This window comes from Megalobrama amblycephala, linkage group LG12 (genome assembly GCF_018812025.1).
Source record: "Megalobrama amblycephala isolate DHTTF-2021 linkage group LG12, ASM1881202v1, whole genome shotgun sequence".
Lineage (NCBI taxonomy): Eukaryota > Metazoa > Chordata > Actinopteri > Cypriniformes > Xenocyprididae > Megalobrama > Megalobrama amblycephala.
In genome coordinates this window covers 38687683-38711632 of record NC_063055.1, presented here as the reverse complement: position 1 = coordinate 38711632, position 23950 = coordinate 38687683, and the positions used below count along the sequence as shown (strand labels likewise).

Sequence of the window (23950 nt, the reverse complement as noted above, 5' to 3'; positions counted from 1 at the left end):
GCATTATTTGACAGAATCCATGAATATATCTGGTAATTGTAACATTGCTGCACTTGATTTGGATCTGAAACAGATGATTGTTGTGAGAAGAGCATCAGTCTATCAGCTGCTGCAGGAGGATCTGTGAACATCAGCTGCAAATACCCACAATCCCACAGAAAAGATGTGAAGTTTCTCTGCTGGAGATCTGGAGATGATCTCTGTGCTGAAGAGTCGTCTGTGACAAAGAAAAGTAAATGGATTAATAAGGGAAAGATCAAGCTGTATGATGACAGAGAAAAGCAGCTCCTGACGGGAAGCATCAGTCATGTGACTGAACAACATTCAGAATACTGGTGTGGAGTTCAGTCTGATCAAGGACACAAGAGCTTCATCACACGAGTCCAGATCAGTGTTACAGGTACAGATGATTTTCTCAGTCATATTAATCAAGTCAAGTCAAGTCACCTTTATTTATATAGTGCTTTTTACAATGTAGATTGTGTCAAAGCAGCTTTACATTGATAACTGGTATATTATTTTGGCTGCACATCAGCTCTTAAAGAATAGTGTCAATGCAGGCAGATCAAAGCACTGTTGATTATCAAATGTCAAGTCAAATGTCAAGTTAATTGAAAACCATGACTAATTTCTATTCAGCAGATCACTGTGTGTTATTTATCATGTTGCTTAAAATCATTGAGGTTTGAAGCTGATTCTATTCAAGTAGGATTATTTTTAATTTAGATGTTCTGTTTATCAAAGCAAAACCACAAACTGCAGTTAAAAAGAGGAAGTATAGAAATCAAACTGCAGTTCGTATAATTGCAGTCTACACAGGTAAAAGTGCAGCTTTGTGTTTGTGATGCTGTTGGGGCAGTCGTGTTCTTCCTCTCATTACCACAATCACAAAACCACCAACCGCAACCCAAATGAGCACAAATTCTGAGTATGAGAAACTAGTGTTGGGCGGTATGACCAAAAATTTACATCACAGTATTTTTCAAAATTATATCGGTTTCACAATATATGACAGTAATTTTTCCCCATGACCGGGCGTTAACCACATTTTCTACTGATTGAGAGAGGAAATACTGCAGTAGATTGACTAGAATGACCTGTTTTACTGTCATGAGTGAATATTGTAGACAAATTCCACACTAGTTAATACAGGTTTACAAAGCCCCACAAAATGATGCTGTGGGGAGACAACAACCAATAAAACACAGACCTGCAACACACTCATTACAGACTCATGAATATTAAAATATGACCATGGAGATAGAAAATAAAAGAGTTGAATCTAACCCTATATAACAAACTGCCAAAACGAGGGAGAAACGCAGAAGAACATTTAAACTGTCTAAGGATATTTTCAGTACATTTAAGAGCACTACAGTCTCTGAACAAATGACACAAGTAAGTTTAACACAGAAAGAATAAAGCAGTTACATTTTTGCCCATTCTTCTTTGAATTGTCAGTCTATTTATTAACTTACATCGTCTTCTGTTTCGCAGAATAACCCTGTAATAAGTTCAAGTTCGTAGGGAAGGAAGAGGACAGGGTCGGCTTTGACTGCTGACTGAGCTTTATTCAAAGTAACAAAAGTGTCCAACAAAAGTCTGTGCAGCACACAACAACAAAATACACAATCCATAATAGGGCTTCACTCCAGTGTTGTTGTCACTATGGAAGGCTGTTTCAGCATAAAAACGTTCCAGCGTTACTCGTCATAATTATACTTTTACTAGTAACAATTACAATTATAGAGCTCTATAATTAAATTTTTACTAGTAACAATTATGATTGTAGAGCTCTCTAATTGAATTATAGAGCTCTGCAATTGTATTCTTACTAGTAACAACTGAATTGTAGAGCTCTATAATTCAGTTTTTACTAGTAACAATTCCAATTAGAGAGCTCTACAATTCATTTATTACTAGTAAGAATTCAATTGCAGAGCTCTACAATTCCACTAGAGAGCTCTTTAATTCAATTCTTACTAGTAACAATTCTAATTACAGAGCTCTATAATTGTATTATTACTAGTAAAAACTCCTATTCATGAGATGCAAAACAGATTGCAGATTTCCCGCCTACAAAAGTGAGTTTCAAAATAAAAGCCCTGTAGCGTGGTTCTAAAGTATCCTGAAATATTTTACAGAATTAGGTAACACATTAATCATGTTCACATTAAAGCAAAATTAAGATGATGCCTGAGATGAAAGCCTATATTTAGTCGTTATATTCATTCACCTTTGTATATTGGTAAAGCTAAGAGCCAAGAACACTCCATATCACTGGACATAATATTCACCTTATTCCGCCACGCCCATTTTTAATTCTCCGCCCTTCCGCATTTTGTCATCCGACTTCCGCTAAACTGACTCGGCACATCCGGTAGCTAGATCAGTAATTAAACGATTGTTTATAGCGAGCTATAACTTTAGAGAAATGACAAATAACATTAATGCAGTAAATGTTTCAAATTGGGAGCACGGAGAAAACTTTATACGACGATCAGATAGTCTCATATCGTCACTGTTAACGGCCGTAACTGGTAGACGATATGAAGAAGTGGCCAGAGTAAATCATGGGACTGTCAGGAGTTGATGGAGCAGCATGTAGAGGGTGTAGGTGAAGACGACTGGAATTATTTTAAATCAGTTTTGTTAAAGATAACTTTGTGATTTGTATTTTAGAAAATGTGTAATTTAATAAGTTGTGATAAAATCAGTCGTAAGAGTGTTTGTTGTTATCAGGAAGCTAGACACCTTTTACTGACCTTCATGTAGAGATAATGTTTCACCATTTAATTTTCATATGCAATAAACCAAGATAGAATTAATTTGCAAACTTGGCATGACTTCTTCTGCCCTCGGTTGAGTGTGTGGCTACTCAGCCTATGCAGCGAGCTAAACATACAGTAAGAGAAGGCGTGGCTCCATGAATGACAGGACACAGTTTTCTTCTTAGAGCCTTTACTGAAGACCTCTCTTTTCTGATTTGTAAAACTGTAAACATACAAGGAAAATGTATTATTTAACAAACCAAGACACATTGCTGTGGATTTAAATGCTGGAATGAGAATTCAAGATATAAGAATCACAAGATTACATTTTAAATACTTCAGTTTGTGTCAGTTTGCCACCATGAGGTTGCAGAATATACTGCAGTCAATTGCAGTTTTAGTACACAAAATTAACAGGCAGTTCAAAATACTGTTCGACATATTTATAATCCCAAAATTTATTTACTGCTACTGTAGAAGAAAGTTATGCATTTGTTTCTTTTTTACTTTGACAACCCGTATGAACAACCTGACGACCTATGTTGTGTGAAAAGCAATGCTGACATTGACTTATAAGAAACTGCGCAACCACATGCCAAACAGAAGCTAGCAACATGAGATTGACTTAGATAACAAACCTCTTTTTTGCTTGTAAGAGTCAAAATAACCTCTTAAGTAACAGAACATTTAGAAAAACAAAACTGGCCATTTATTACTTACAGATTATGGCATGTCAAAGCTTCCCAAAGATATAAGGGGTCTGAGAGGAGTGTAGCGTGTCAACACCTCCAGACATTTTTCTCACACTGCCTGTAACAAACTTTTTGCCTGCTGGCTCAACACATCACCAACAGAGCGCCGTCACACTAAAGGAGATACTGACCCCTAGTGGGAAAATAAAGAAATGCACTGGCGAACTAATACCATACTATTGAACATAGAGGGACAGAATATGACTTATTCTATTTAAATCAGAATACTTCATCCCTTTAAATTGTAAGAGCTCACATTATATGGTTTTATTAAAACTATACTGACAGCTAACATCTGGCCACATTGTAAAGATAAAAAAAAAAAACCATCACATATGATCATATTGTAAAGGTTTATAGAAATAATTTTAAGATAGACAACATTTGGTCATATTGTAAAGGTTCATAAAAATATCTACATACACTATTTACACTGATTAGTTAAAGCAAAACCACAGCACAGACAAACATACCTAAAATCAACATTTATTCATCCTTTACATCAGAAATGATGTTGCTCAGAAGGGTAAAATGGGCAAATTCTCTAAATGATCAATTTTAGGGGTGAGGTTAATTTGAACTGTTGTAAGAAAGGATTTTGAAGATTTTCAGTCATATGATCCATGTACATTAGCGATGCGCCTGGTGTTGGTGGTGTCTTCTTTAGAGAGTTGCGTGCATCTCTTGGTGAATGCTGGAATGACAAGTTTCACCTTCCTTTGATATTCAACAGTGTTTTGATCTGTCTGCATTGACAACATTGTATGCCAACTGAACTTAGCTGGATGATGACATCACTGTTTACTCCAGTGCTGATATAGATAAATTATCATCCTGATATGACCACCTTATACCACCCTAATGATCACCCTGCAATAAATTACGACGCAGCTCCATCAGAGTCGTCAGGAGCTGATCCCAAGTGTGTAGCTGGAAACTGTTGGTGTATATATTGGTAAGGTGCTTGGCGACTGAATGAATGGTGGTTGTTTCTCAGCAGAGTTGTGTACAATGGCGCCAGCTCAACGCATTTCATTCTCATATCAGATGTAGGAGGCTTCAGATTGAGATGTGATTTTGAAGTGTAGTTGTGGTCAGAGACAGATGGATCCTCCCAGTGTGTTTCTGCATCACAGTTCAGGGTATGTGGATGTGATCATCCTCACAGTTGATCACGCTCATCGATGCATCTGAGGAAATAATATAACCATACACATATGTTTACATTAGAAATTGTTCATCATGAGAATTAATATAAGATTGCACTCATACTTTAACAGAACAGTGTGAGAGAGAGATGCATTAAAAACGAGACAGTATATACACAATCTCTAACTCTAGTGTTAATAGTTAGGTCAATATCAATATGAGAGATGTAGCTAGCTGGCCTGCTATCACCTGCAATCTCTATAAATTACAGGAATAATGTAACTTAAGCTATTATTAAACTATAATGTACCACAATCCTATCTTAAATATGTACCATTGTACTATCTTACATATGAAATATATAGGTGGCAATTGTAATAATGCCAGATTCGTTGTATTTTGTGAACTGCTCTTTACTGATCTTAACTGTATTCATAGAAGGGACTTCACAAATCTAACGTTAGGTTAACATGTACATGGCTAGCTAAGTTATAGCTTACCTGAATCTGACAACCTGTTCAGCATCCGCCGTGACTTATTTACCGGAACATCGTTGCCGAGCCATTTCTCGGGGAAAGGGTGTTTGTCAGTCGGCCTCCCGTCCATGAAATGGTACGAACACACATAAGGGCGCTTGGGTGGTCACTTCAAGTTTAGCGCCTTCAGCCATTGCCTCAGGTGCTCCTCGTCTTAAGGTGGTGGGTGTAAATTGTAAAGTGCACCACAACACTCAGACCGCTTCACATTGTATTCGTAACATCGTTGATGCCGTTTCAACTGTTCTCTCTTCTTAATCTAATTGTTATGACAGCACCTAACTGAGCATATAATACTCATCTACCGTTACAGCTATAGGATTACCGCTAGCGACTACTAGTTTAGGTCCCTCAACCGGAAGATGACAAAATGAACATAATGGCGCCACCCTTGTTGTCGCGGAAAATAAGGTGAATACCCCAGTTGAATGCATAAGGCACGATTAGCATAATGATATGTCGCCGAATACAGAGCTCTGTAATGCAATTGTTACTAGTAAGAATTGCTATTGTAGAGCTCTGTAATTCAATTTGTACTAGTAAGATTGCAATTACAGAGCTCTCTAATTCTAATTGTTACTAGTAAGAACTGAATTATGGAGCTCTGTAACTTAATTCTTACTAGTAACAATTCAATTAGAGAGCTCTTTAATTCAATTATAGAGCTCTATAATCAAATTATTACTAGTAACAATTGAATTAGAGCAGTGTTGTTTTTGGCAGCCCTTTTAGTTTTAGTCTTAGTCTTTTGGACAAATGCTTTTTAGTTTTAGTCACATTTTAGTCACTTATAAACTTGATAGTTTTAGTCAAGTTTTAGTCGACGAAAACACAAAAAGGTTTTAGTCAAGTTTTAGTCGACGAAAGCGCAAAAAGGTTTTAGTCAAGTTTTAGTCAATTTTAGTAAAAAACTAAAATGTAGTCTTTAACAAATTAATTTAGGTTAAAAAGTATTGGAAATGGACTTAGGTTTGACAGGTTGTAACGAGTGTTGCAATTCATAAAACAACAGTTAACCTTAAAAGCTTTGCATAATAAACTAGACTTTCTCATTGATGGAGATGCAGTGCTGCCAAGCTGTACTTCATGGTCGCATTGGGCAGAAACCTTTTATCCACATATTTCAAGTTATATTTTTTCCATGAATTGATGCTCTTCTAAAATTTCAGCACATTGCCTATTTTCACCAGTAATCACAGTAAGAAAGGAATGGTTTAAAGTTTAAACAGCAAAAAACTTTGAGCTACTACAACATTACACACAGATAAAGTGGTAACAGTGGAATCACTGTTTTACTCCAAAAAAGCCAGGAATAAAAACATTCTTACTTTGGCAATTGTTGCTTTATTTAAGAAATTGCTAAAGTGCAATGAACAACATGCCCAAAATATAAGCTATTGAGGAACACATACTTATGCTCTACAACTTGTGCTTCAACTTGTCTGCCAGTGCAACAACAAGATGCATATTATTTGTAAACACAAACATCATACAACCCTGTCTATCTTTAACTTGTACACATTCCAAAGTTGCAAACATTTTGAAACAAAATAATACAATAAATAAATAATACTGAGGTGCATTGAGCATAGGTTCTTAGGAATGCATACTTGAATTTAAAGTATGAAACAAACATGACACTTGAAGTGTGTTGAACATAAAAATGAATACGACAATCCCTGAATACTGTAAACACAGTATTTGGTCTTTAAAGAAAGCAAACTAATTTACTAAATAAATAAAAACAACGTTGGTTTAACACAATGAATTAGAGGAGGGCCCTACCTCTAGTGCAGTCTCACAGCAAGCCCAAACAGAATATCACAGTAATCTGTAAAAAAAAAAATTAAAATTAAATGCTCGTTAAATTAGCCTACTGACCTCGATTCAGTTTCAGGAAAGCACTTCTTTCTAAAATGACTCTTGCTCTATTACGACAGGCCACGACTGAGGTCACCTGTAATGCTAAAGACCTCTCTCAGCAAATGCTTGAGATGCTGGCATGGCCAGAAGGTCTAAGGCAATAGGTTTTAGGCTCGGATAAACATAATCTCCCTGTGTAGCCCAAAATTCTAGGGCAGTCTCTTGGTTTGTAGGCTGTGACAACTGCTCCTTGAATTTCTTGATTTCCTCCTTGACACACGGCTTTGAGATGGTAGACTTGGAAGGCCGGCTTGGTTTGGACAAGAATCTGAATCTGGGCCACTTGTTATGAGGCTGCTCTTCTTTGGATTCTTCTCCCTCCGCTGGCTCCTCATCTTCAGCCTCCTCCTCCCGTACAACTGGTGGCACCAATTGAGCAAGATAATCTTCTGATCTTCTCAGAAGTGCCTCTATTTGCTCATCATCATTTTCAAGGAGTGCTTCAGGTGCAACTGTCGGGTCAAGGAAGCATGCAGCAGCAGCTCAGTGGAGTCAGTGTGATCAAGAAAGCAGCTGAACCTCTTGTCCATGTTTGCCTTCATCTTAATTGCCAGGGAAGCGAGGTCCTTAAAGCTAGATCCCTGGGCATGGGGGAACTCAGACAGGTGACCCTGCAGGTCCAGAATGGCAGGCACCACAAGGGATAATGACTGTGTGTCACTCTGGAGCAACTGGGTATGCTCAGCGAAGGGGATGAGTAAATCTCTGAGAGCGGACAGCTTATGCCACTCACTTGACAGTAAATAGTCCCAGCTCATCCCATCCGCAACCTGAACTACTGAGTCCTTGATTTGGAGAAGCCGTGATATCGTCTGATATGTGCTGGACCATCTAGTAGGGCAGTCTTTGATCAGGGTTAGTTGACACATCTGCAGCAGTCGCTCAGTTGCCACAGATGACTTGCGGAAGAGCTTAACAAGACCTCTAACTTTGCTCAGCAGTCGGTTGACACTAGTGTCTTTCTGGATCATGTTCACCACAAGTTGTAGAGTGTGTACAACGCAGGGGGTCCTACTCATATCTATGGCTCCAAACCTAGAAGAGACAAAAATACAGAGAAAAATAAATAGTTTTAAGGACATTCAATAAAATTGCCATGAACAATTGCTAAAAAAAAGTGACTATAACATACAAGCATAACTCAAGAGTGACTAACATACTGAAAATTAACAGCAAACTGAAGTAATTTACCTCTGGCGTTCTCTAACAGCCACCTCAGAATCTTCAGGGTCACTCGTCTCCATGGATTCATCCTCGGAGTCGGAGCTAGTGGGCTCATCTGGTTCATTAGACTTGAATGCTGCAATCATGTTGCTTCCATTGTCAGTTATGACTGTTAGAATTTTGTGTTGTGGTATTCCTCAGTCCTCTATGCATCGGTCAATACAATGTTTTATACACTCTGCCGTGTGTGGGTGTGCGATCTGATCAAGTCTCAACAATATGTGCTGTGCTTTGTTGACCACAGTGCAAAAAAAACAAAACATGCACTAATTGCCAGAAATGAAGCTGTAAGTCCTTTTTTGGTCCATATGTCCAGCCCAATTGTTATTTTACGTGCTCTGGCAAGCCGCTCTTTGTACTTTAGTTTTTCGTCTTCATAAATCTTGTCAACTAAGTTGTTTATTTTTGTTCTTTTGGGTATGGTCATCCTTTTATCAAAGGTCTCCATCATGTGGATGAAATCTTCATCCTCAACTGTGCAAGCAGGTAGACCAGTGCGTCCAATCCAAAGAGCGAGCGCTTGTTCTTTGACATGTTGTTCCACAGAGTTTGACTTGTATTTGGATCCTGCGGCGAAGGCTGTTTCGATAGATGTCTGTGCCCCGTCGTTATTTGGACAACCAGATTTCTGTATAGGAGTTCTGGTCACTGGGATCTGGATGAGGAGAAAACAAAGACAATTACTCTCTAAACAAAGTACATCTGTAAAAGTCATGTCATGTGAATACAAAACAATTAAATGTGTATGTGTGTATACTGTATATTACAGTAGTAATAGTAATAATAGTATATATATTATGCAGATCATCATGTTTCAACACATTACGTTTAGAAAACAAAAAGTTATTTTCTTTGACGCTTTGTTCAAGAAGCTTTTCGATTTGGGAAACATGGGGAACAGCAACCGGTCTGAAATGCTAATTTTCCCTCCACATTTTAGACTGTCACTGAAATCAAATATGGTTTAACATAATGACGATCAACACTTCCTACCCGGCCAAAATCCCTGCATGTTCAACAAATAAAAGTGACACAAACATTCAGGGATGCAAACACATGTATGGTCAAAAAAGAGAGAGTTATCGAAGCCCTCACCCCGCAGCAAATATCACAATTTTATATTTATTATATATGAATGTCAAGAGATAAGAAGTGTATGTATTTATATAGCCTACACTACACACAAATAATATACAATTAAATTATGCTCATTTTAAATGTATTGTGTAGGCTAGGTATAAAAATATAGGCTTTTAATAATCTTTCAGTGCGCAAAACCATGATAATATGAAACGCTTCAAAACGGAGCGCACAAAGCGCGTATGCACATCGCGGGTGCAGAATGATGTGCTCAAAGCAACATGGAGTCACAGTGTGCTGCGCTGCTCAAGTGCGCATTTAAAAGTACACGGCACAAAGCGAAGAAATGTCGAGCGCACAATTCCTAGTGTAACGTATATCTGTCCAACAGTTTATTGATCATTTGTTTCTTCAGTTTTAAATTCCAGTTATTGTGCGTTTGATGCCAATTCATAGTCCCTGTGATGTGTGTGATCTAACAGGCACACGCTAGCGAGTCGTTTAAAAACAGCAACAAACATAAAATACAAATACACAAAAACTTTAATTTAATGATGTAAATAAACTTCTGTACCTCACATTAAGCTATGAAATGGCTTCAGATGACTTTGTGAAATTATAATCAGACCCTCTCAGGCCCAAGTCACCCAAACTGACGTGAAAAAAGCGGGAGGTGCTGATAAGCGCGCTGTTTGCATCCCTGAGTTAGTGCAACCAAGCTAACGTTAATATTAGCCTGAAGTTAGCAGCAAATTTGCGCCAGTAGATATATGCAAAACCTTAAGCTTACCATGAAATGTGTCACAAGCCGATTGTCGAGTAAAATTGAATGTATATGATATGTTAAAAGCGTGACTTGTTAGTTAACTTACCTTCGAAAAAATATCAGCGTGATGAGCCTTCAGGTGCCGCTTGAGGTTGGTGGTATTCTTCCCACCTAGTTTGTGGCCACATTTACCGTCGTCTCCCAATACTATGCATTCCGTTTTTCTTTCTGATGAATTATACTGAAAGTATGTCCATAAATCATCTTGTCGTTTCCGACCACCAAGCCTGTTTATTGGCATCGCCGCCATGGTCCTTCAAAGATGTATGGCGAGTGACCAGCCACAGGTGTGTTGTCGTGTGGAATCTGGTGTGCGGCATAGCGGCAGCCGGGTGGTGGGCGTACCCAAAACAAGGATAGGAAGCGGCAGATTTCATGCAAAATAGGCAGAAATGACATGCATGGTGAACGTCAGACTTATAATAATTTTCGTTCCGTCTCATCTCGTCAACGAAAACTCGAAAACGTCTCGTCATGTTTTAGTCACATTAGAGCCATTTTTAGCTAGTCATCGTCGCGTTATCGTCATAAAAAAAGGTGCGTCAACGAAATCATTTCGTTATCGTCATCGTTGATGAAAACAACATTGAATTAGAGAGCTCTACAATTGAATTCTTACTAGTAACAATTGAATTACAGAGCTCTATAATTAAAAATGAATGGAAGTCAATGGAGACATATGACTAGTAATAAATGAATTGTAGAGCTCTCTAATTGGAATTGTTACTAGTAAAAACCAAATTAGAGAGCTCTACAATTATAATTGTTACTAGTAAAAATTGAATTATAGAGCTCTGTAATTGTAATTGTTACTAGTACAAATTAAATTATAGAGCTCTTTAATTTAATTGTTTCTAGTAAAAATATAATTACGACGAGTAACGCTGGAATGTTTTTATGCTGAAACGGCCTTCCATATGTCACGATCAGTCAGCAGTCCCCCTCTCTCTCCCCCTCTCTCTCTCTCTCTCTCTCTCTCTCTCTCTCTCTCTCTCACACACACACACACACACACACACACACACACACACACACACACACACACACACACACACTCCTGCTTCTCCTGGTGTTTTATCCTGTCTCCATGCCAATTACTGGAATTAGAAACAGGTGTTCGTGATTTACATTTAACCCACTCACTGACCATGCGTCTCCCGGCTCTCTCTCCAGTTGCAGACTCCGCTGAACCACGCCCCCCTCGCCACAAAACCATTGTGGTCGTGATCAGATGTACAGTTTAGTGCCCTTCACCAAGAGAGAATCAAAAACGATGGAGAAGGCATGCTTTAGAGTTTACTCGTCTTATTTTTGAATAGTTCTTTACACGCTCTTCTTCGACGACTGCACATTGTGCTCAGTACTGTGCGTATTGCCACCTAGTGGACTCTTCTTTCCTGCTTGCGCATGCGCTGTTGCATGCGCAACCTTCATGCGGTCTCGAAATTTGGCCTGCGCGCGGACGGGGGTGTCCGGCTGGTGTTACGAGATTTTCGGTTTCTGAGATTTTCGGTTCCCTTTCGATACTCTCACTCATACTGCGTATGGGGAAAAGCTCCTTTTTCCTCCTCGCTGAAGCCTTTTTCAATAGCGCAGTGTAACTGCACGTCTATTGGCTCAAAGGAATGAAACTCTTTGAACCAATGACGGCGCGCGAGCCTATGGCGAAACAGCGCGCCAACAAGCCCGCCAAAACGGGCGTGGCTTATGGCTATATAAGCCGGCGTTTCGCCATGGGATTCAGTTCTCTCTCCTTCAGCGACGACTACGCTTCGCTGGATTCCTGCTGATCGCCTTCGCCGCTGGAACGAGCTCTCCGCCGTAGAAGAGGCTTTGCAGAGGACAGCTGAAGACCGCCGCCTACTCCCGCCGGCGCCGCCGCAGACTGCTGCCCAGAGCGCCGCTCTCGACCGGCCGCCGCAAGCTTCCGGTTTCGCTCTCAGCGAATCTCCTGCTGCCATCCGGCAAGTTTTGAAAGCGCCTTCAAGCGGATTCTTCCGCCGCTGCTTAAGAGCTTCTTCTAAAAGAGCCCACCCAAGCGCTGTTTTAATGGCGGTGGCGTTGTTTAAAATGCTGCGCCACGCTTGTGGCACCTGCAGAGCCCCTCTGCAGGACGATGACGGCCATGGTGAGTGCGTCGGATGTCTGGGCAAGTCCCACGCGGAAGCCGCACTCACTGAGACTTCATGCCCGCACTGCGAGTGCCTTTGGCGGCTCGGAGGATGAGCAGCTCGACGACTCCATGTCGCTCGCAGCATCTGAACCGGAGGAGTGGGCCGGAGAGGAGGAGCCCGCCTCCCAGCCGTCACTGGAGCCCATTGACTCCAGGCCAGGAACGGACGCCGAATTACTCCGCGTCCTCTCCAAGGCCGTCGAGGAGCTCGACCTGGAATGGGCTGCACCTGAAGAGCCGACGCACAGTAGGCTAGATGAGTGGTTTCTGCCGGGGCCCCGCCAGACCCCTCGCCAGCGATCTGCGCCCTTCTTCCCTGAGGTACACACGGAGCTGACGAAGTCGTGGCGCGCTGCCTACTCCGCCCGCCTTCGCACCTCTTCACCCGCGCTCTCACCTCGGTTGACGGCTCACGTGAGAAGGGCTACGAGCAGATGCCGCCGCTAGACGAGGCCGTGGCCGCTCACCTCTGCCCGCCCGCGGCCGTGGGCTGGAAGAGCAAGAGGGCCCTTCCCTCCAAGCCCTGCCGTACGACCTCCGCCATCGCTGGCCGAGCGTACTCCTCAGCAGGACAAGCTGGTTGTTTGGGAGTGCCGTCTCTGGCTCAACCTCACGGAGATTAAGGATGCAGACAAGATGGCCTTCCTGGATGCCCCTGTCTCACCCTCAGGTCTCTTCGGGCCAGCTGTGGAGGGGTTCACCGAGCGCTTCTCCGCTGCACAGAAATCGTCCCAAGCTATGCGTCATTTCTTGCCAAAGCGCTCCAGCTCTTCATCTGCTGCAAGTCGGTCCAAACCTGCGCCGACCCAGCTCCAGAGCAAACCAGCCCCCTCCGCATCTCAAGCAGCGCCACCCAAGGAGCAGCGCCAGCGAGCCCGCCCTGCGAAGCGCTCCACACTCCCGAGACGCCAGGGTCCCCGGCCCAAGATAGTGCTGGACCTGATGCCTCCGGCGTCTTCCTGATCTACGAGGAAGAAAGAGGATGGGGTTAAGTCTCGCCACGGCCGGACCACCCCAAAAGCTCTCTCGCATGCATTCCCCGCCACCTCGCCTAGTTCCGGGTGTTGGGAATCATCGGGTTACGTGCCCTGGGCCCACAGATGTTGCGCCCACACAAACCGCCGTTTTAATGGCGAACCCAATATTTTTAAATTTCCAAAAAGAGAGCAAATTTCCTCATCCTGTAACGACGGTACAAAGACCCCTACACAGCGGTCTGTCACCGGACGCTATTCAGCCACTGGTCACACGGGTAGAGGCCTGGCAAGCCATCCCAGGCGTGTCACAGTGGGTCATAGGGACCATATCCCGCGGCTATTCTCTGCAGTTCGCCCGAAGGCCCCCGCGCTTCAGCGGTGTGGTCACCACTTCAGTCAAAATGGATGATGCGCATGTCCTCCGTACAGAAGTGATGTCTCTGCTACAGAAGGGAGCCATAGACATTGTTCCCCCAGCAGAAAGAGAGTCGGGCTTCTACAGCCGCTACTTTGTTGTCCCAAAGAAAGATGGTGGTCTCAGACCCATCTTAGTCCTCAGGCTTCTAAACCTCTCCCTCATGAGACGGAAGTTCAGAATGCTAATGTTGAAGCAGATCCTTGCGCAGATCCGCCCCGAGGACTGGTTCTTCTCACTGGACCTGAAAGACGCATACTTTCACATCCAGATAGCCCCCCACCACAGGCGATTCTTGAGATTCGCCTTCGAGGGTGTGGCCTATCAATACAAGGTCCTGCCCTTCGGGCTGTCTCTAGCTCCCCGCACGTTTACCAAGTGCATGAACTCGGCGCTTCTCCCTCTAAGAGAGATGGGGATCCGAGTTTTAAATTACCTCGACGACTGACTCATACTGGCCCAGTCTCGTACCGACTTAAAACACCACAGATCCGTGCTCCTCAGCCACCTTCAGTGCCTGGGACTCAGGGTCAATTTTGCCAAGAGCTCGCTGCTCCCCAGCCAACGTATCACGTTCCTGGGCGCAGTCTTCGATTCAGTCCATATGAGGGCTGTAATCTCTCCAGAGCGCGCTCTGATGATTCAGAAGCTCTCGGCATCGATCAGGAACAATGTCCGTTACCCTCTGAAGTCCTTCCAGAGGATGCTAGGACTGATGGTTTCCGCTTCCCCGGTACTGCAGCTCGGCCACCTCCAAATGCGGCCTCTGCAATACTGGCTGAAACTCAGGGTTCCACTGCATGCTTGGCGGCATGGCCGCTTCTTAGTCAGGGTCAATCAGGCCTGTGTCACAGCTCTGAGACCTTGGACAGACCCCAGCTGGTTCAAGCGTGGAGTTCCCCTTCAGGCGGTGTCGAGAAGGAAGGTGCTCTCGACGGACGCTTCCAACACGGGTTGGGGAGCCGTTTTCGAGGGCAGACCGGCCTTCGGCTCGGAACCACGAGCAGAGCCATCTGCACATCAACTGCCTCGAGATGCTGGCAGTGTAATACGCCCTGGCCGCGTTCCAGAAGTTCCTGAAAGGACACCACGTCCTGGTCCAATCGGACAGTATGACGGTCGTGTCATATATAAACCACCAGGGAGGCCTATCGTCCAGCCACCTTTGTGCCCTGACAAAGTGCCTCCTCGAATGGGCAGCGCCCAGGCTACGGTCGCTCAGAGCAACCCACATACCTAGGAAAACGAATTTGGGGGCAGACATGCTGTCTCGGAGCAATGTCCCCTCGGACGAGTGGATGCTCCATCCCCAGACGGTTCAGAAAATATGGGAAATCTTCGGGAAGGCAGAGGTAGACCTCTTCACCTCAGAAGACACTTCTCACTGCCCAACCTTCTTTTCAAAGGAAAGGGATGCGCTGGCCCACGAATGGCCCAGGCTCCTCCTATATGCCTTTCCCCCGATCGCGATGATTCCGTCATCAGACGGATCAGGGAAGACAAACACAGAGTCCTCTTGGTGGCCCCACTCTGGAGGACCCAAATCTGGTCCTCGAGCTGTTCAGGCTCTCCACAAGAGCCCCATGGCCAATCACCCTGAGACGAGACCTCCTCTCTCAGGCGAAAAGGACGATCTGGCACCCCCAGCCCGAGCTGTGGGCTCTGCACCTGTGGTCCCTCGATGGGAGCCAGTAGATCTCCCCGGGAACATTCTGCACACCATTTCTCAAGCTAGAGCTCCATCTACCAGGCGTCTCTATGTTCAAAAATGGTCAGTCTTCATTGACTGGTGCTCAACGCGCAGCGTCGACCCTGTGGAGAGTGACATATCTCAGATTTTGTCTTTCCTCCAAGAGCGGCTGGACAGTGGTCTCACCCCTTCCACGCTTAAGGTTTACGTTGCAGTCATTGGAGCATTCCACGCCCCTATCGCTGGTCAGACGGTGGGAAGAAACGGCCTCATTGTCCATTTCCTAAGAGGTGCTAGGCGTCTTAACCCCCCTAGACCACTTACCGTTCCCTCTTGGGACCTCTCCACTGTCCTTGCAGCCCTCAAGGGCCCGCCCTTTGAGCCGCTGCAGTCAGCTGATCTCCGGCCCTTAACGCTCAAAACCGCTCTGCTACTCGCACTGGCATCGGTTAAGCGCGTCAGCGACCTGCAGGCCCTCTCTGTGAGCCCTGCATGCCTTGAATTCGGGCCCGACGACTCTAAGGTCGTTCTAAAACCCAGGCATGGCTATGTCCCCAAGGTGCTCTCGACCCCGTTCAGAGCACAGGTCATTTCCCTCTCGGCGCTACCTCCTTCTCTGGATGAGCGAGAGGTGCATTTGCTCTGCCCCGTTAGGGCATTGAGAGTCTATATTGAGCGTTCCGAACCATTCAGGCAGTCGGACCAGCTCTTCGTCTGCTTTGGAGGCCGCACCAAGGGGTCTCCGGTCTCAAAGCAACGCCTCTCGCGTTGGATAGTTGACGCGATCGCTCTATGCTATTCCTCTATGGGCCTGGACTGCCCCATAAGAGTAAGAGCCCACTCCACTAGAGGCATGGCCTCATCCTGGGCGTGGTCTAGTGGTATTTCTCTCAAAGACATCTGTGACGCGGCCGGCTGATCCTCGCCGTTCACTTTTGTCAGGTTTTACAACTTGGACATCCCAACCTTACATGCTCGGGTCCTCTCGGTGTGATACGACGGCCTCTTCAAGCCCCATCGCCACGCCTCCTCAGGGGTTTTCCTGCTCCTGTACTTAGGGTTCGACGGCCTTGGCCCCTCACATATCCTCTGGGCCCCCCTCGTGCCCATGATATGTTTTGTCGTTCCCTGTCGTGGCACGGCGTGATTGTATTCGTTCCCCATACGCAGTATGAGTGAGAGTATCGAAAGGGAACGTACTCGGTTACGTACGTAACCTCGGTTCCCTGAGATACGGGAACGAGTACTGCGTTTTATACCGTGCCTCGACACTGCGGCTCAGTGTCGTCGCTTCAGTCGAGTTTTAACTGAATCCCATGGCGAAACGGCGGCTTATATAGCCATAAGCCACGCCCGTTTTGGCGGGCTTGTTGACGCGCTGTTTCGCCATAGGCTTGCGCGACTACGCCGCGCCGTCATTGGTTCAAAGAGTTTCATTCCTTTGAGCCAATAGACGTGCAGTTACACTGCGCTATTGAAAAAGGCTTCAGCGAGGAGGAAAAAGGAGCTTTTCCCCATACACAGTACTCGTTCCCGTATCTCAGGGAACCGAGGTTACGTACGTAACCGAGTACGTTTCCGAAGGTGGAGCATACATGAATATTAATGAGTTTCCTAGACATGCACGATTGCATGTGCAACTGAGAATTTTAGTTCACATTGCATCTCAAGACATTAGTGGATTATTCCATAAAGGAATATGATCCTCATGTCACACTGTGGGATCTCAGCTGTCATTAATGTCAGACTGTACGACAGTCAAGATGCATTAAAAATGGACGTCTGCATGAAAACTTGTCCGGAGTTTTACATCATCGAAACATACACATTCGATGACAGTGAGCTGCATTACACACAGGACTGAAATGGTGGCTAACAACGACATCTCTATCATTAATTTTGATCACGGCTTGTCTTGAAAAATGACCCCTTAATCGCCTACATCACTGTGATGTCACCGCTCTAGCTGGAGGCAAAACATAAGGAAGAACTCATAGCAGTCGTGCTAAAAGTTTGAGGTTTTGACTTTAAAATGTCATCTTGTTGTGTTTTTGGCTGCCAGAATAGAAGGAATCACACTTTTGGTTCAAAACTAAAGTTTTACAGGAGCCCGGCAGACATTCCTTCACAGAAATCAAAAGATAATTGTGGTTGAATGCAATACGGCGTACAGACTGGACGGAGACGATCATAAATAATACTCGTGTTTGCAGTGCACACTTCATATCAGGTAAAATAATCTATGCATATTTAATGGTGTGTTGGTTTTATCTAGTACAAATCAGCAAGTTTCTGTTTTATAGTTGAAAAGTCGCCAACCTTCAGCACGCTAGCTTAAATGTTAAACAAACATACAGCGATAGATGTGTGTGCCATCCTTTGAATGGTCTCTTAAAATAATCCACATTGCTAATCATAGTTAGCCCAGCGATAGGTTACATTAGACAATAACCCTTGACAAAATTCCCCAAACCACCCGAAAGTAATTCATATGTTGTCTAGGAAATATCCAAAACCTGGTTAAACTGTTTCTAATTTACAAAAATAGCTGTCACGGTCCCTCAGAGTCAGTGACTGTACATATTCGGACAGTTCAGAACTTTCTTCTGCATCCATGTTTAATAAATCCCTCCTAAAACATGCTAGCTTACGCTTGTCAACATTGCGTCCAGCGCCTCTTTTTGCCTCCAGCTAAGCCCCGCCCACCAGGAAACATTGCAATGTTTACAAACTTTTAAGGGGTCAATACTTTAACGCGCAATATGGCGGAATAAGTCACGCCTTCTAAATAAGAGCCAGTCGCCGACTAGTAAAGTCATTGCGTCACTGCAGCGGCCGTTAAAGCACTGGTTTCTATAGAAACAGTCTGATGCGCACCTCCAAAATGAGGCACAAGAGGCGCACATTTAGGACTGCGCATGCGCATTAGCTTGATCCGGCCTGAAAAATACTGTTTTTTTGTCATGATTCGAGCGCTTGGAAACAAAATTTATGAGACAGTTGTTGTCAGATTTCATTGGTGATTTCAAATATGAAATTTAATCGAAAGCTTGGCAAAGTATTTGATGTTTCCCCATTCAAAGAGATGCACTTGCATGCCCGAGAGGCGTTTCAAAGATGGCCGCTGAGTGAAATGACTTGTCTTAAAGGGACATTGGCGACACATACCAGTATTGCGGTATCATCAAAATTCATATCATAACAAAAATAAATACCAGTATTTGGTATGAACCGGTATACCGCCCAGCACTATGAGAAACCATACTTGACTACACGTCACTTCCACAACAAGAAACTGAACTGCGCGCATAAGCAATTATCAGTGTTTGTGTTTGACCAATTTATTCTTCATTTCATTCTATAAATGTGACCACTCTAATATTTTTATACAGTTATAGTTATTTGTTCATTTAACATTCATATACTCATTTTTTTTTTTTTTTTTTTACCGTTAATGAAACTTACATTATCTTTGTCAGCATCTGCAAATGGCTGAAGATCTTGCAGTTTGAAAGCGTTTAGTGTTTAGTTCTCTCTGGGTCTGTTAATCTCGGATCAGTGTCTGGTGTTGCAGCATTAGTGTGGTCATTTGGATACAGTAGAAGTGCAGGTTTTAGTGCTGCTGTGAGTCCTTTTACCACACTTGTACTATAGTTAACTGCAGTTAATGGTGCTCATCCAGTGACCCTCAATGCACTGTATTATTCAGTGTGAAACCACAGGCTTAATTTCAAACAAACAGCTTGCAATTCTGTTTTCTAAGTGTCTGTGTATCAGCAAACATGAATTCTGGGTAGTGAATGACATCAGAAACAAGTATTGGTAACACTTTACAATAACAATAACAAAACTAAAATGTAAAAATACTTTTTCAGCGAAAAAACTTAAAATATTTATGAATCTTTCATGTCATAAAGATTTATGTATAATTTCCCTTTTATCGTTTTGTAGACAAATGTAAGATCCCCAAACCACATCCCGAACCTAAACATACCCATTTTATACAGAATGTTAATAAAACATAATGGACATAAATTTTTAGGAAAATGACAGTTTTTGTAAAAATATAACATTAAAACAATATTTTGAGCCATTAATCCTACATCTACCCCTAAACCTACGCATAACCATTTCTTAAAACTATAACTGTTATAAATAAAAGAATAACAGACAAACAAGCGTAATCTCTTTTTTTTATCAATGAGCGTTCAATATCAGTGCCGTAAACAGTGTCGTAAAGGTTCTCGAGGGCGCAACTTTCAAATTTGAATAACAACGAGTGTGGGCTTTGACTGTGATGGCTGCTGCTGAGAGATCGCCGGATAAAGGGCTGAATTTGGATTTGTTCCTTGCGAACATGGATTCTAAAGATTTGGAGTACAGTGAACAAATAACATTGATGTGATTTGTTCATTTATGTTGTGCTTTGGTGTATCTTATGTATTGTCAGTCGCTGCATAGGAGAAAACACCTTCTGTGTCACACAGCAAACAAACTAAATATTACAAAATGGTTAAACAATTACATACATTTTATTCATTTAAATGCTTTGTTGAAGGTAAGTCATGTTAATAAAGGGTCTACAAATGTTTGTAACATCAGTTAATGTTGAAATATTGTACAATAAGGTTCACAAATTCCATTAATAAATGCTTTGTTGAATGTAAATAATGATAGTAAAGTGCATATAAACATGAACAACATATCTGTTAATGTTCAGATAGTTTCCACTTCAGAATTATGTTTACAGCCCAAATCAATGCCTTATTAATAAATAATGCTGATAAGGTACACAATGGCATTTTTACCTTTAGGGTAGATGAGTTAGAAATGTTTACCCTTAGTGTGTCAACTGCTACATAGACTAATGTAAATATGTACAGTACGATAACCTTAAAACATTAAGGCTATTTACAGGCTTTGTTCATGATTAGTTCATGTTATCTATTGCATTAACTATGTTAACTACTTGCGCTGTTAACGTGAATAGATGCATTAGTATATGTGTGAGTTAACGTTAACAAAGATTAACTAATGCATTAAAGGTGCTAAATAGGATGTTTTGTTTTATACATTTTTGCAATATTACTTGAAACTGTCTTTACTAACTGATAAAAGACTATTTATTAGGTGCACTGAAAGGAATAATATTAATATACATCATCTGTGCACGAGGTAGGGCCTTATAAACATCAGCCAATCGTTTATGCGATCATCACGTAAACGATTGGCCCTCTGGCTTGTCAATCACTGCCGTGACGTTCCTTGTGAGAGATGAGCGTGGCTGCGCGCTCCAGTAACTTTCCACACTCCACAGGCGCCGCATGCAATGTTTTTGTCTGGAGACAGGAGTAACAACTGCAGATTATGAGTTACCTGCGGTGAGTCCGACATAATGAATCCACTAACACAACACAGCGAATGCCGGTGGTAAACACTCGTGTTCCAATACTCGTGCACGAGTTTTGGGAGGCGTTCCCTTGAAATGAGCTGTGAAGAAGGGGGCTGTTCTTGCGCATGCGCTCATTTCAAAAACTCAGTAACAGTCTTTGGTTTCTCAGTCGACGAAAATATCCTATTTAGCACCTTTAACTAACGTTAACTAATTGCGCTGTTAACATGATACAAGTGTGTTAATGTTAACAAAGATTAACTAATGCTGAACAGAGGTGTTGTTCATGGTTAGTTAATGTTAACTAATGCAATAACTAATGTTAACCTTATTGTAAAGTGTTACACAAGTATCTGTATCAGTGTTGTCAAGTTCTGTGTGTAAAAAAAACTTTTCCATTTTTCCATTTTTTTTTTTTTTTTACAAAATTCTCAGAAACATCATCACCACCACCACCATCATCATCTGCTTCTTCTTCTTCTTCTTCTTTTTCATCAGTCAAAACTTCACCAAGCACAGTTGTTTCCAGTACTTCTACATCACTGGAGTCTCCAAACACATCAGCAGGTGATCTTGTGCTGAAATACAAACATGATCAATGGGTGTAGCTTGTGAGGAGGCCTGATTTATTTCCACTTTTATTTATATCCACACTTATTTATTGATATATGTTTTTATGTATACATTTATTTCCACATTTATTTATACATGTCTTTGACCTTATGGTAATGAGGGAGTCGTGTTTTACTTCAGACATAGCAATGGAATTATGGAATTATTTCACTTATATCAAAAAGTTATCACCCGATTAGTTATTCTAAATCTAAATTATCTTTCCCTCATTCTACTGACTACCAAACTCCGCCCCAACCTAGAGCGGCATATCACTGAACATAAAAACTGGCGTTTTGAGCGGTGAGTGGACTATGAGTTTGCACGATCGCAAATTCTCTCATCAAAACAAAGAAATTTAGACATTATGTAAATAAGAGATTCAATGTGTGACAGCTTCATTTATTATAACAGAACTTTGTGAGATATGACAACTTTTTAGTGTTTACAGAGGGAGCACTCTTTGCGCGCCTTCTGCCATGCTCCCTTACTGTAGGCCTATTTTCTATTAAAATTGGTTTTTGGTGCTCCGTCCCCGACTGGAACTGTCCCTGGAAATGTCCCTGTTTTATAACTCATTCAAAATAACCCACAAATATATTGCAAAAAAGCTCGACCAACATAGCAGCCTGTTGGTTATCGGAGCATGTAGTGATTATATTCACCAACAGAGGGGGCTGTGCAGCTACACTGTCACGGATACACTTGGCTGCGCACGCGCCACTAACCTGGACCAGAGCAGAGCGCAATATCATCAATTATCAAAAGAAACATCGTTATCTGTTTCAACTTTAAAAGGTAGTAACATAACTATTCATGTTAAATTAAAGTAATACAGTTATGTGTTTTATAACAGGGTGCGGGATTGTTTTAGACAGGTTAAACGTCCCCAGTCACAACCCAGCAGATATGAATAAATAAATAATACACTTGCAACTTACTTAGTGCTTAAAATGAGACTAAAATGCAAAATAATAATTACAAATATTTGTTAAATGCTGTTTTATTAATCTAATTGTTACGTGTTGTTGGTATAGAGATGAGGCAGATACGGATTTCCACAATGACACACACTTCTTTAATAAACACGGGCAGGAAACACCAAACATACACTTATTCACAACATAGAACGGACAAGGAGTGCAGGGAGTGAGTGCATTATAAAGGGAGTGCAGATAATAGAGTCCAGGTGCAGGTGATCCGTGATGATGAGGAGCTGACGAGGGAAGTGACGAAGGTGACGAAACAGGTGGATCATGGGAAATGGAGTCCAGGGGAACAAGGGATCTGTAACACTAATCTAATATTTATGCTGTTTTATTTTTGTAATGTGATTTTTCAAAATAGTGTAATAGTTTTTTCTTAGTTAGGCTTTGTTAATAGTATAATATTTTTTGGTGAATTGTATTAAAACAGAACAAAAATCCTAATAAAATTAAATCATAATAATTATTAATGTAATGATATAGGGAACCTGCAACAATTAAAAAACAAAAACATTAAAAAATGTATTGTCCGTCTTTTATTAATAGATAATAACAAATGAGATTTCTGTGAGATTTTCGCCTATGTGTGTGAGAGAAAGCAGAGCAGTCATGTTGCTCACCTTTGTGTGCACAGTATTTATAAATGCCATATATTTATAATAAACTCTATTCATAATGGAGAGCTGTGCACGCGCAAGTGACGGGATTTTGGGCGTGAGAACCGCTTGCACACTGTCACTTCGCAATTAGCTACTACCACCGATTTGTGGCTTTCGTGTGTCTCATTGAAAACGAACTAGAGACTTGTGTTTTGCGCGTCCTGTAAACTCTTTATGTCGAAGTAGGCTACTGCCGGCCCAATTTATCAGCGGCCCACCAGGAATTCTCCTGAATCTTCCAGGGGATATTCTTACTATTATATAACATAAGTGTTTGCATTTGTAGTTAGTGGTTACGTGTTGATTATTTTTTTACATTGCAGAGTGAAAAAAGAAATCAGAAAACATGTGTTACAGATCCCTTGTTCCCCTGGACTCTAATTCCCATGATCCTCCTGTTTCGTCACCTGCACTCACTTCCCTCGTCAGCTCCCCATCATCACGGATCACCTGCACCTGGACTCTATTGTCAGCACTCCCTTTATATGGCACTCACTCCCTGCACTCCTTGTCTGTTCTCTGTTGTGTTATGCTTGCGTTTGGTGTTTCCTGCCTTTTGTTTATTAAAGTATTGGATGTTATTGTGGAAATCCGTATCTGCCTCATCTCTACACCAGCAACCGTAACAACATGCTTGTACATTCTTTTATATTAGTGCAAGTTTATTAATAAATCAATAAACAAAACCTTCATTCTTTCACATGCACCTCAAAGATCGAGTTTAATTGTGAGTGTAAAGTGGGGGCGGCACAACGGTGTTTTACCTCGAGCGGCAGTTGAGCTTA

General features: G+C 42.3%; 2 protein-coding genes across 4 annotated transcripts in view; one reads left to right on the top strand and one right to left on the bottom strand.

Annotated features, from left to right (window-relative positions):
- LOC125280497 (uncharacterized protein DDB_G0271670) overlaps nucleotides 1-23950 on the top strand; it is a 57050-nt gene that overhangs the window by 3591 nt on the left and 29509 nt on the right. The window contains exons 4-5 of one of the 3 annotated variants that reach the window (XM_048211067.1): nucleotides 74-400; nucleotides 21407-21475. In XM_048211067.1, coding sequence (XP_048067024.1) covers nucleotides 74-400; nucleotides 21407-21475 — 396 coding nt within the window. Of the gene's footprint in view, nucleotides 1-73; nucleotides 401-21343; nucleotides 21476-23950 lie in introns of all 3 variants that reach the window. The other 2 variants (XM_048211066.1, XM_048211068.1) reach the window with 2 other exon arrangements.
- On the bottom strand, nucleotides 7277-8735 carry LOC125280498 (zinc finger BED domain-containing protein 4-like). Its single transcript, XM_048211070.1, has 2 exons — nucleotides 8323-8735; nucleotides 7277-8166 (listed from the first exon to the last, which is right to left on the bottom strand). Exons 1-2 carry the CDS (start codon nucleotides 8439-8441, stop codon nucleotides 7542-7544), a joined length of 744 nt encoding a protein of 247 aa, XP_048067027.1. The 5' UTR covers nucleotides 8442-8735; the 3' UTR covers nucleotides 7277-7541.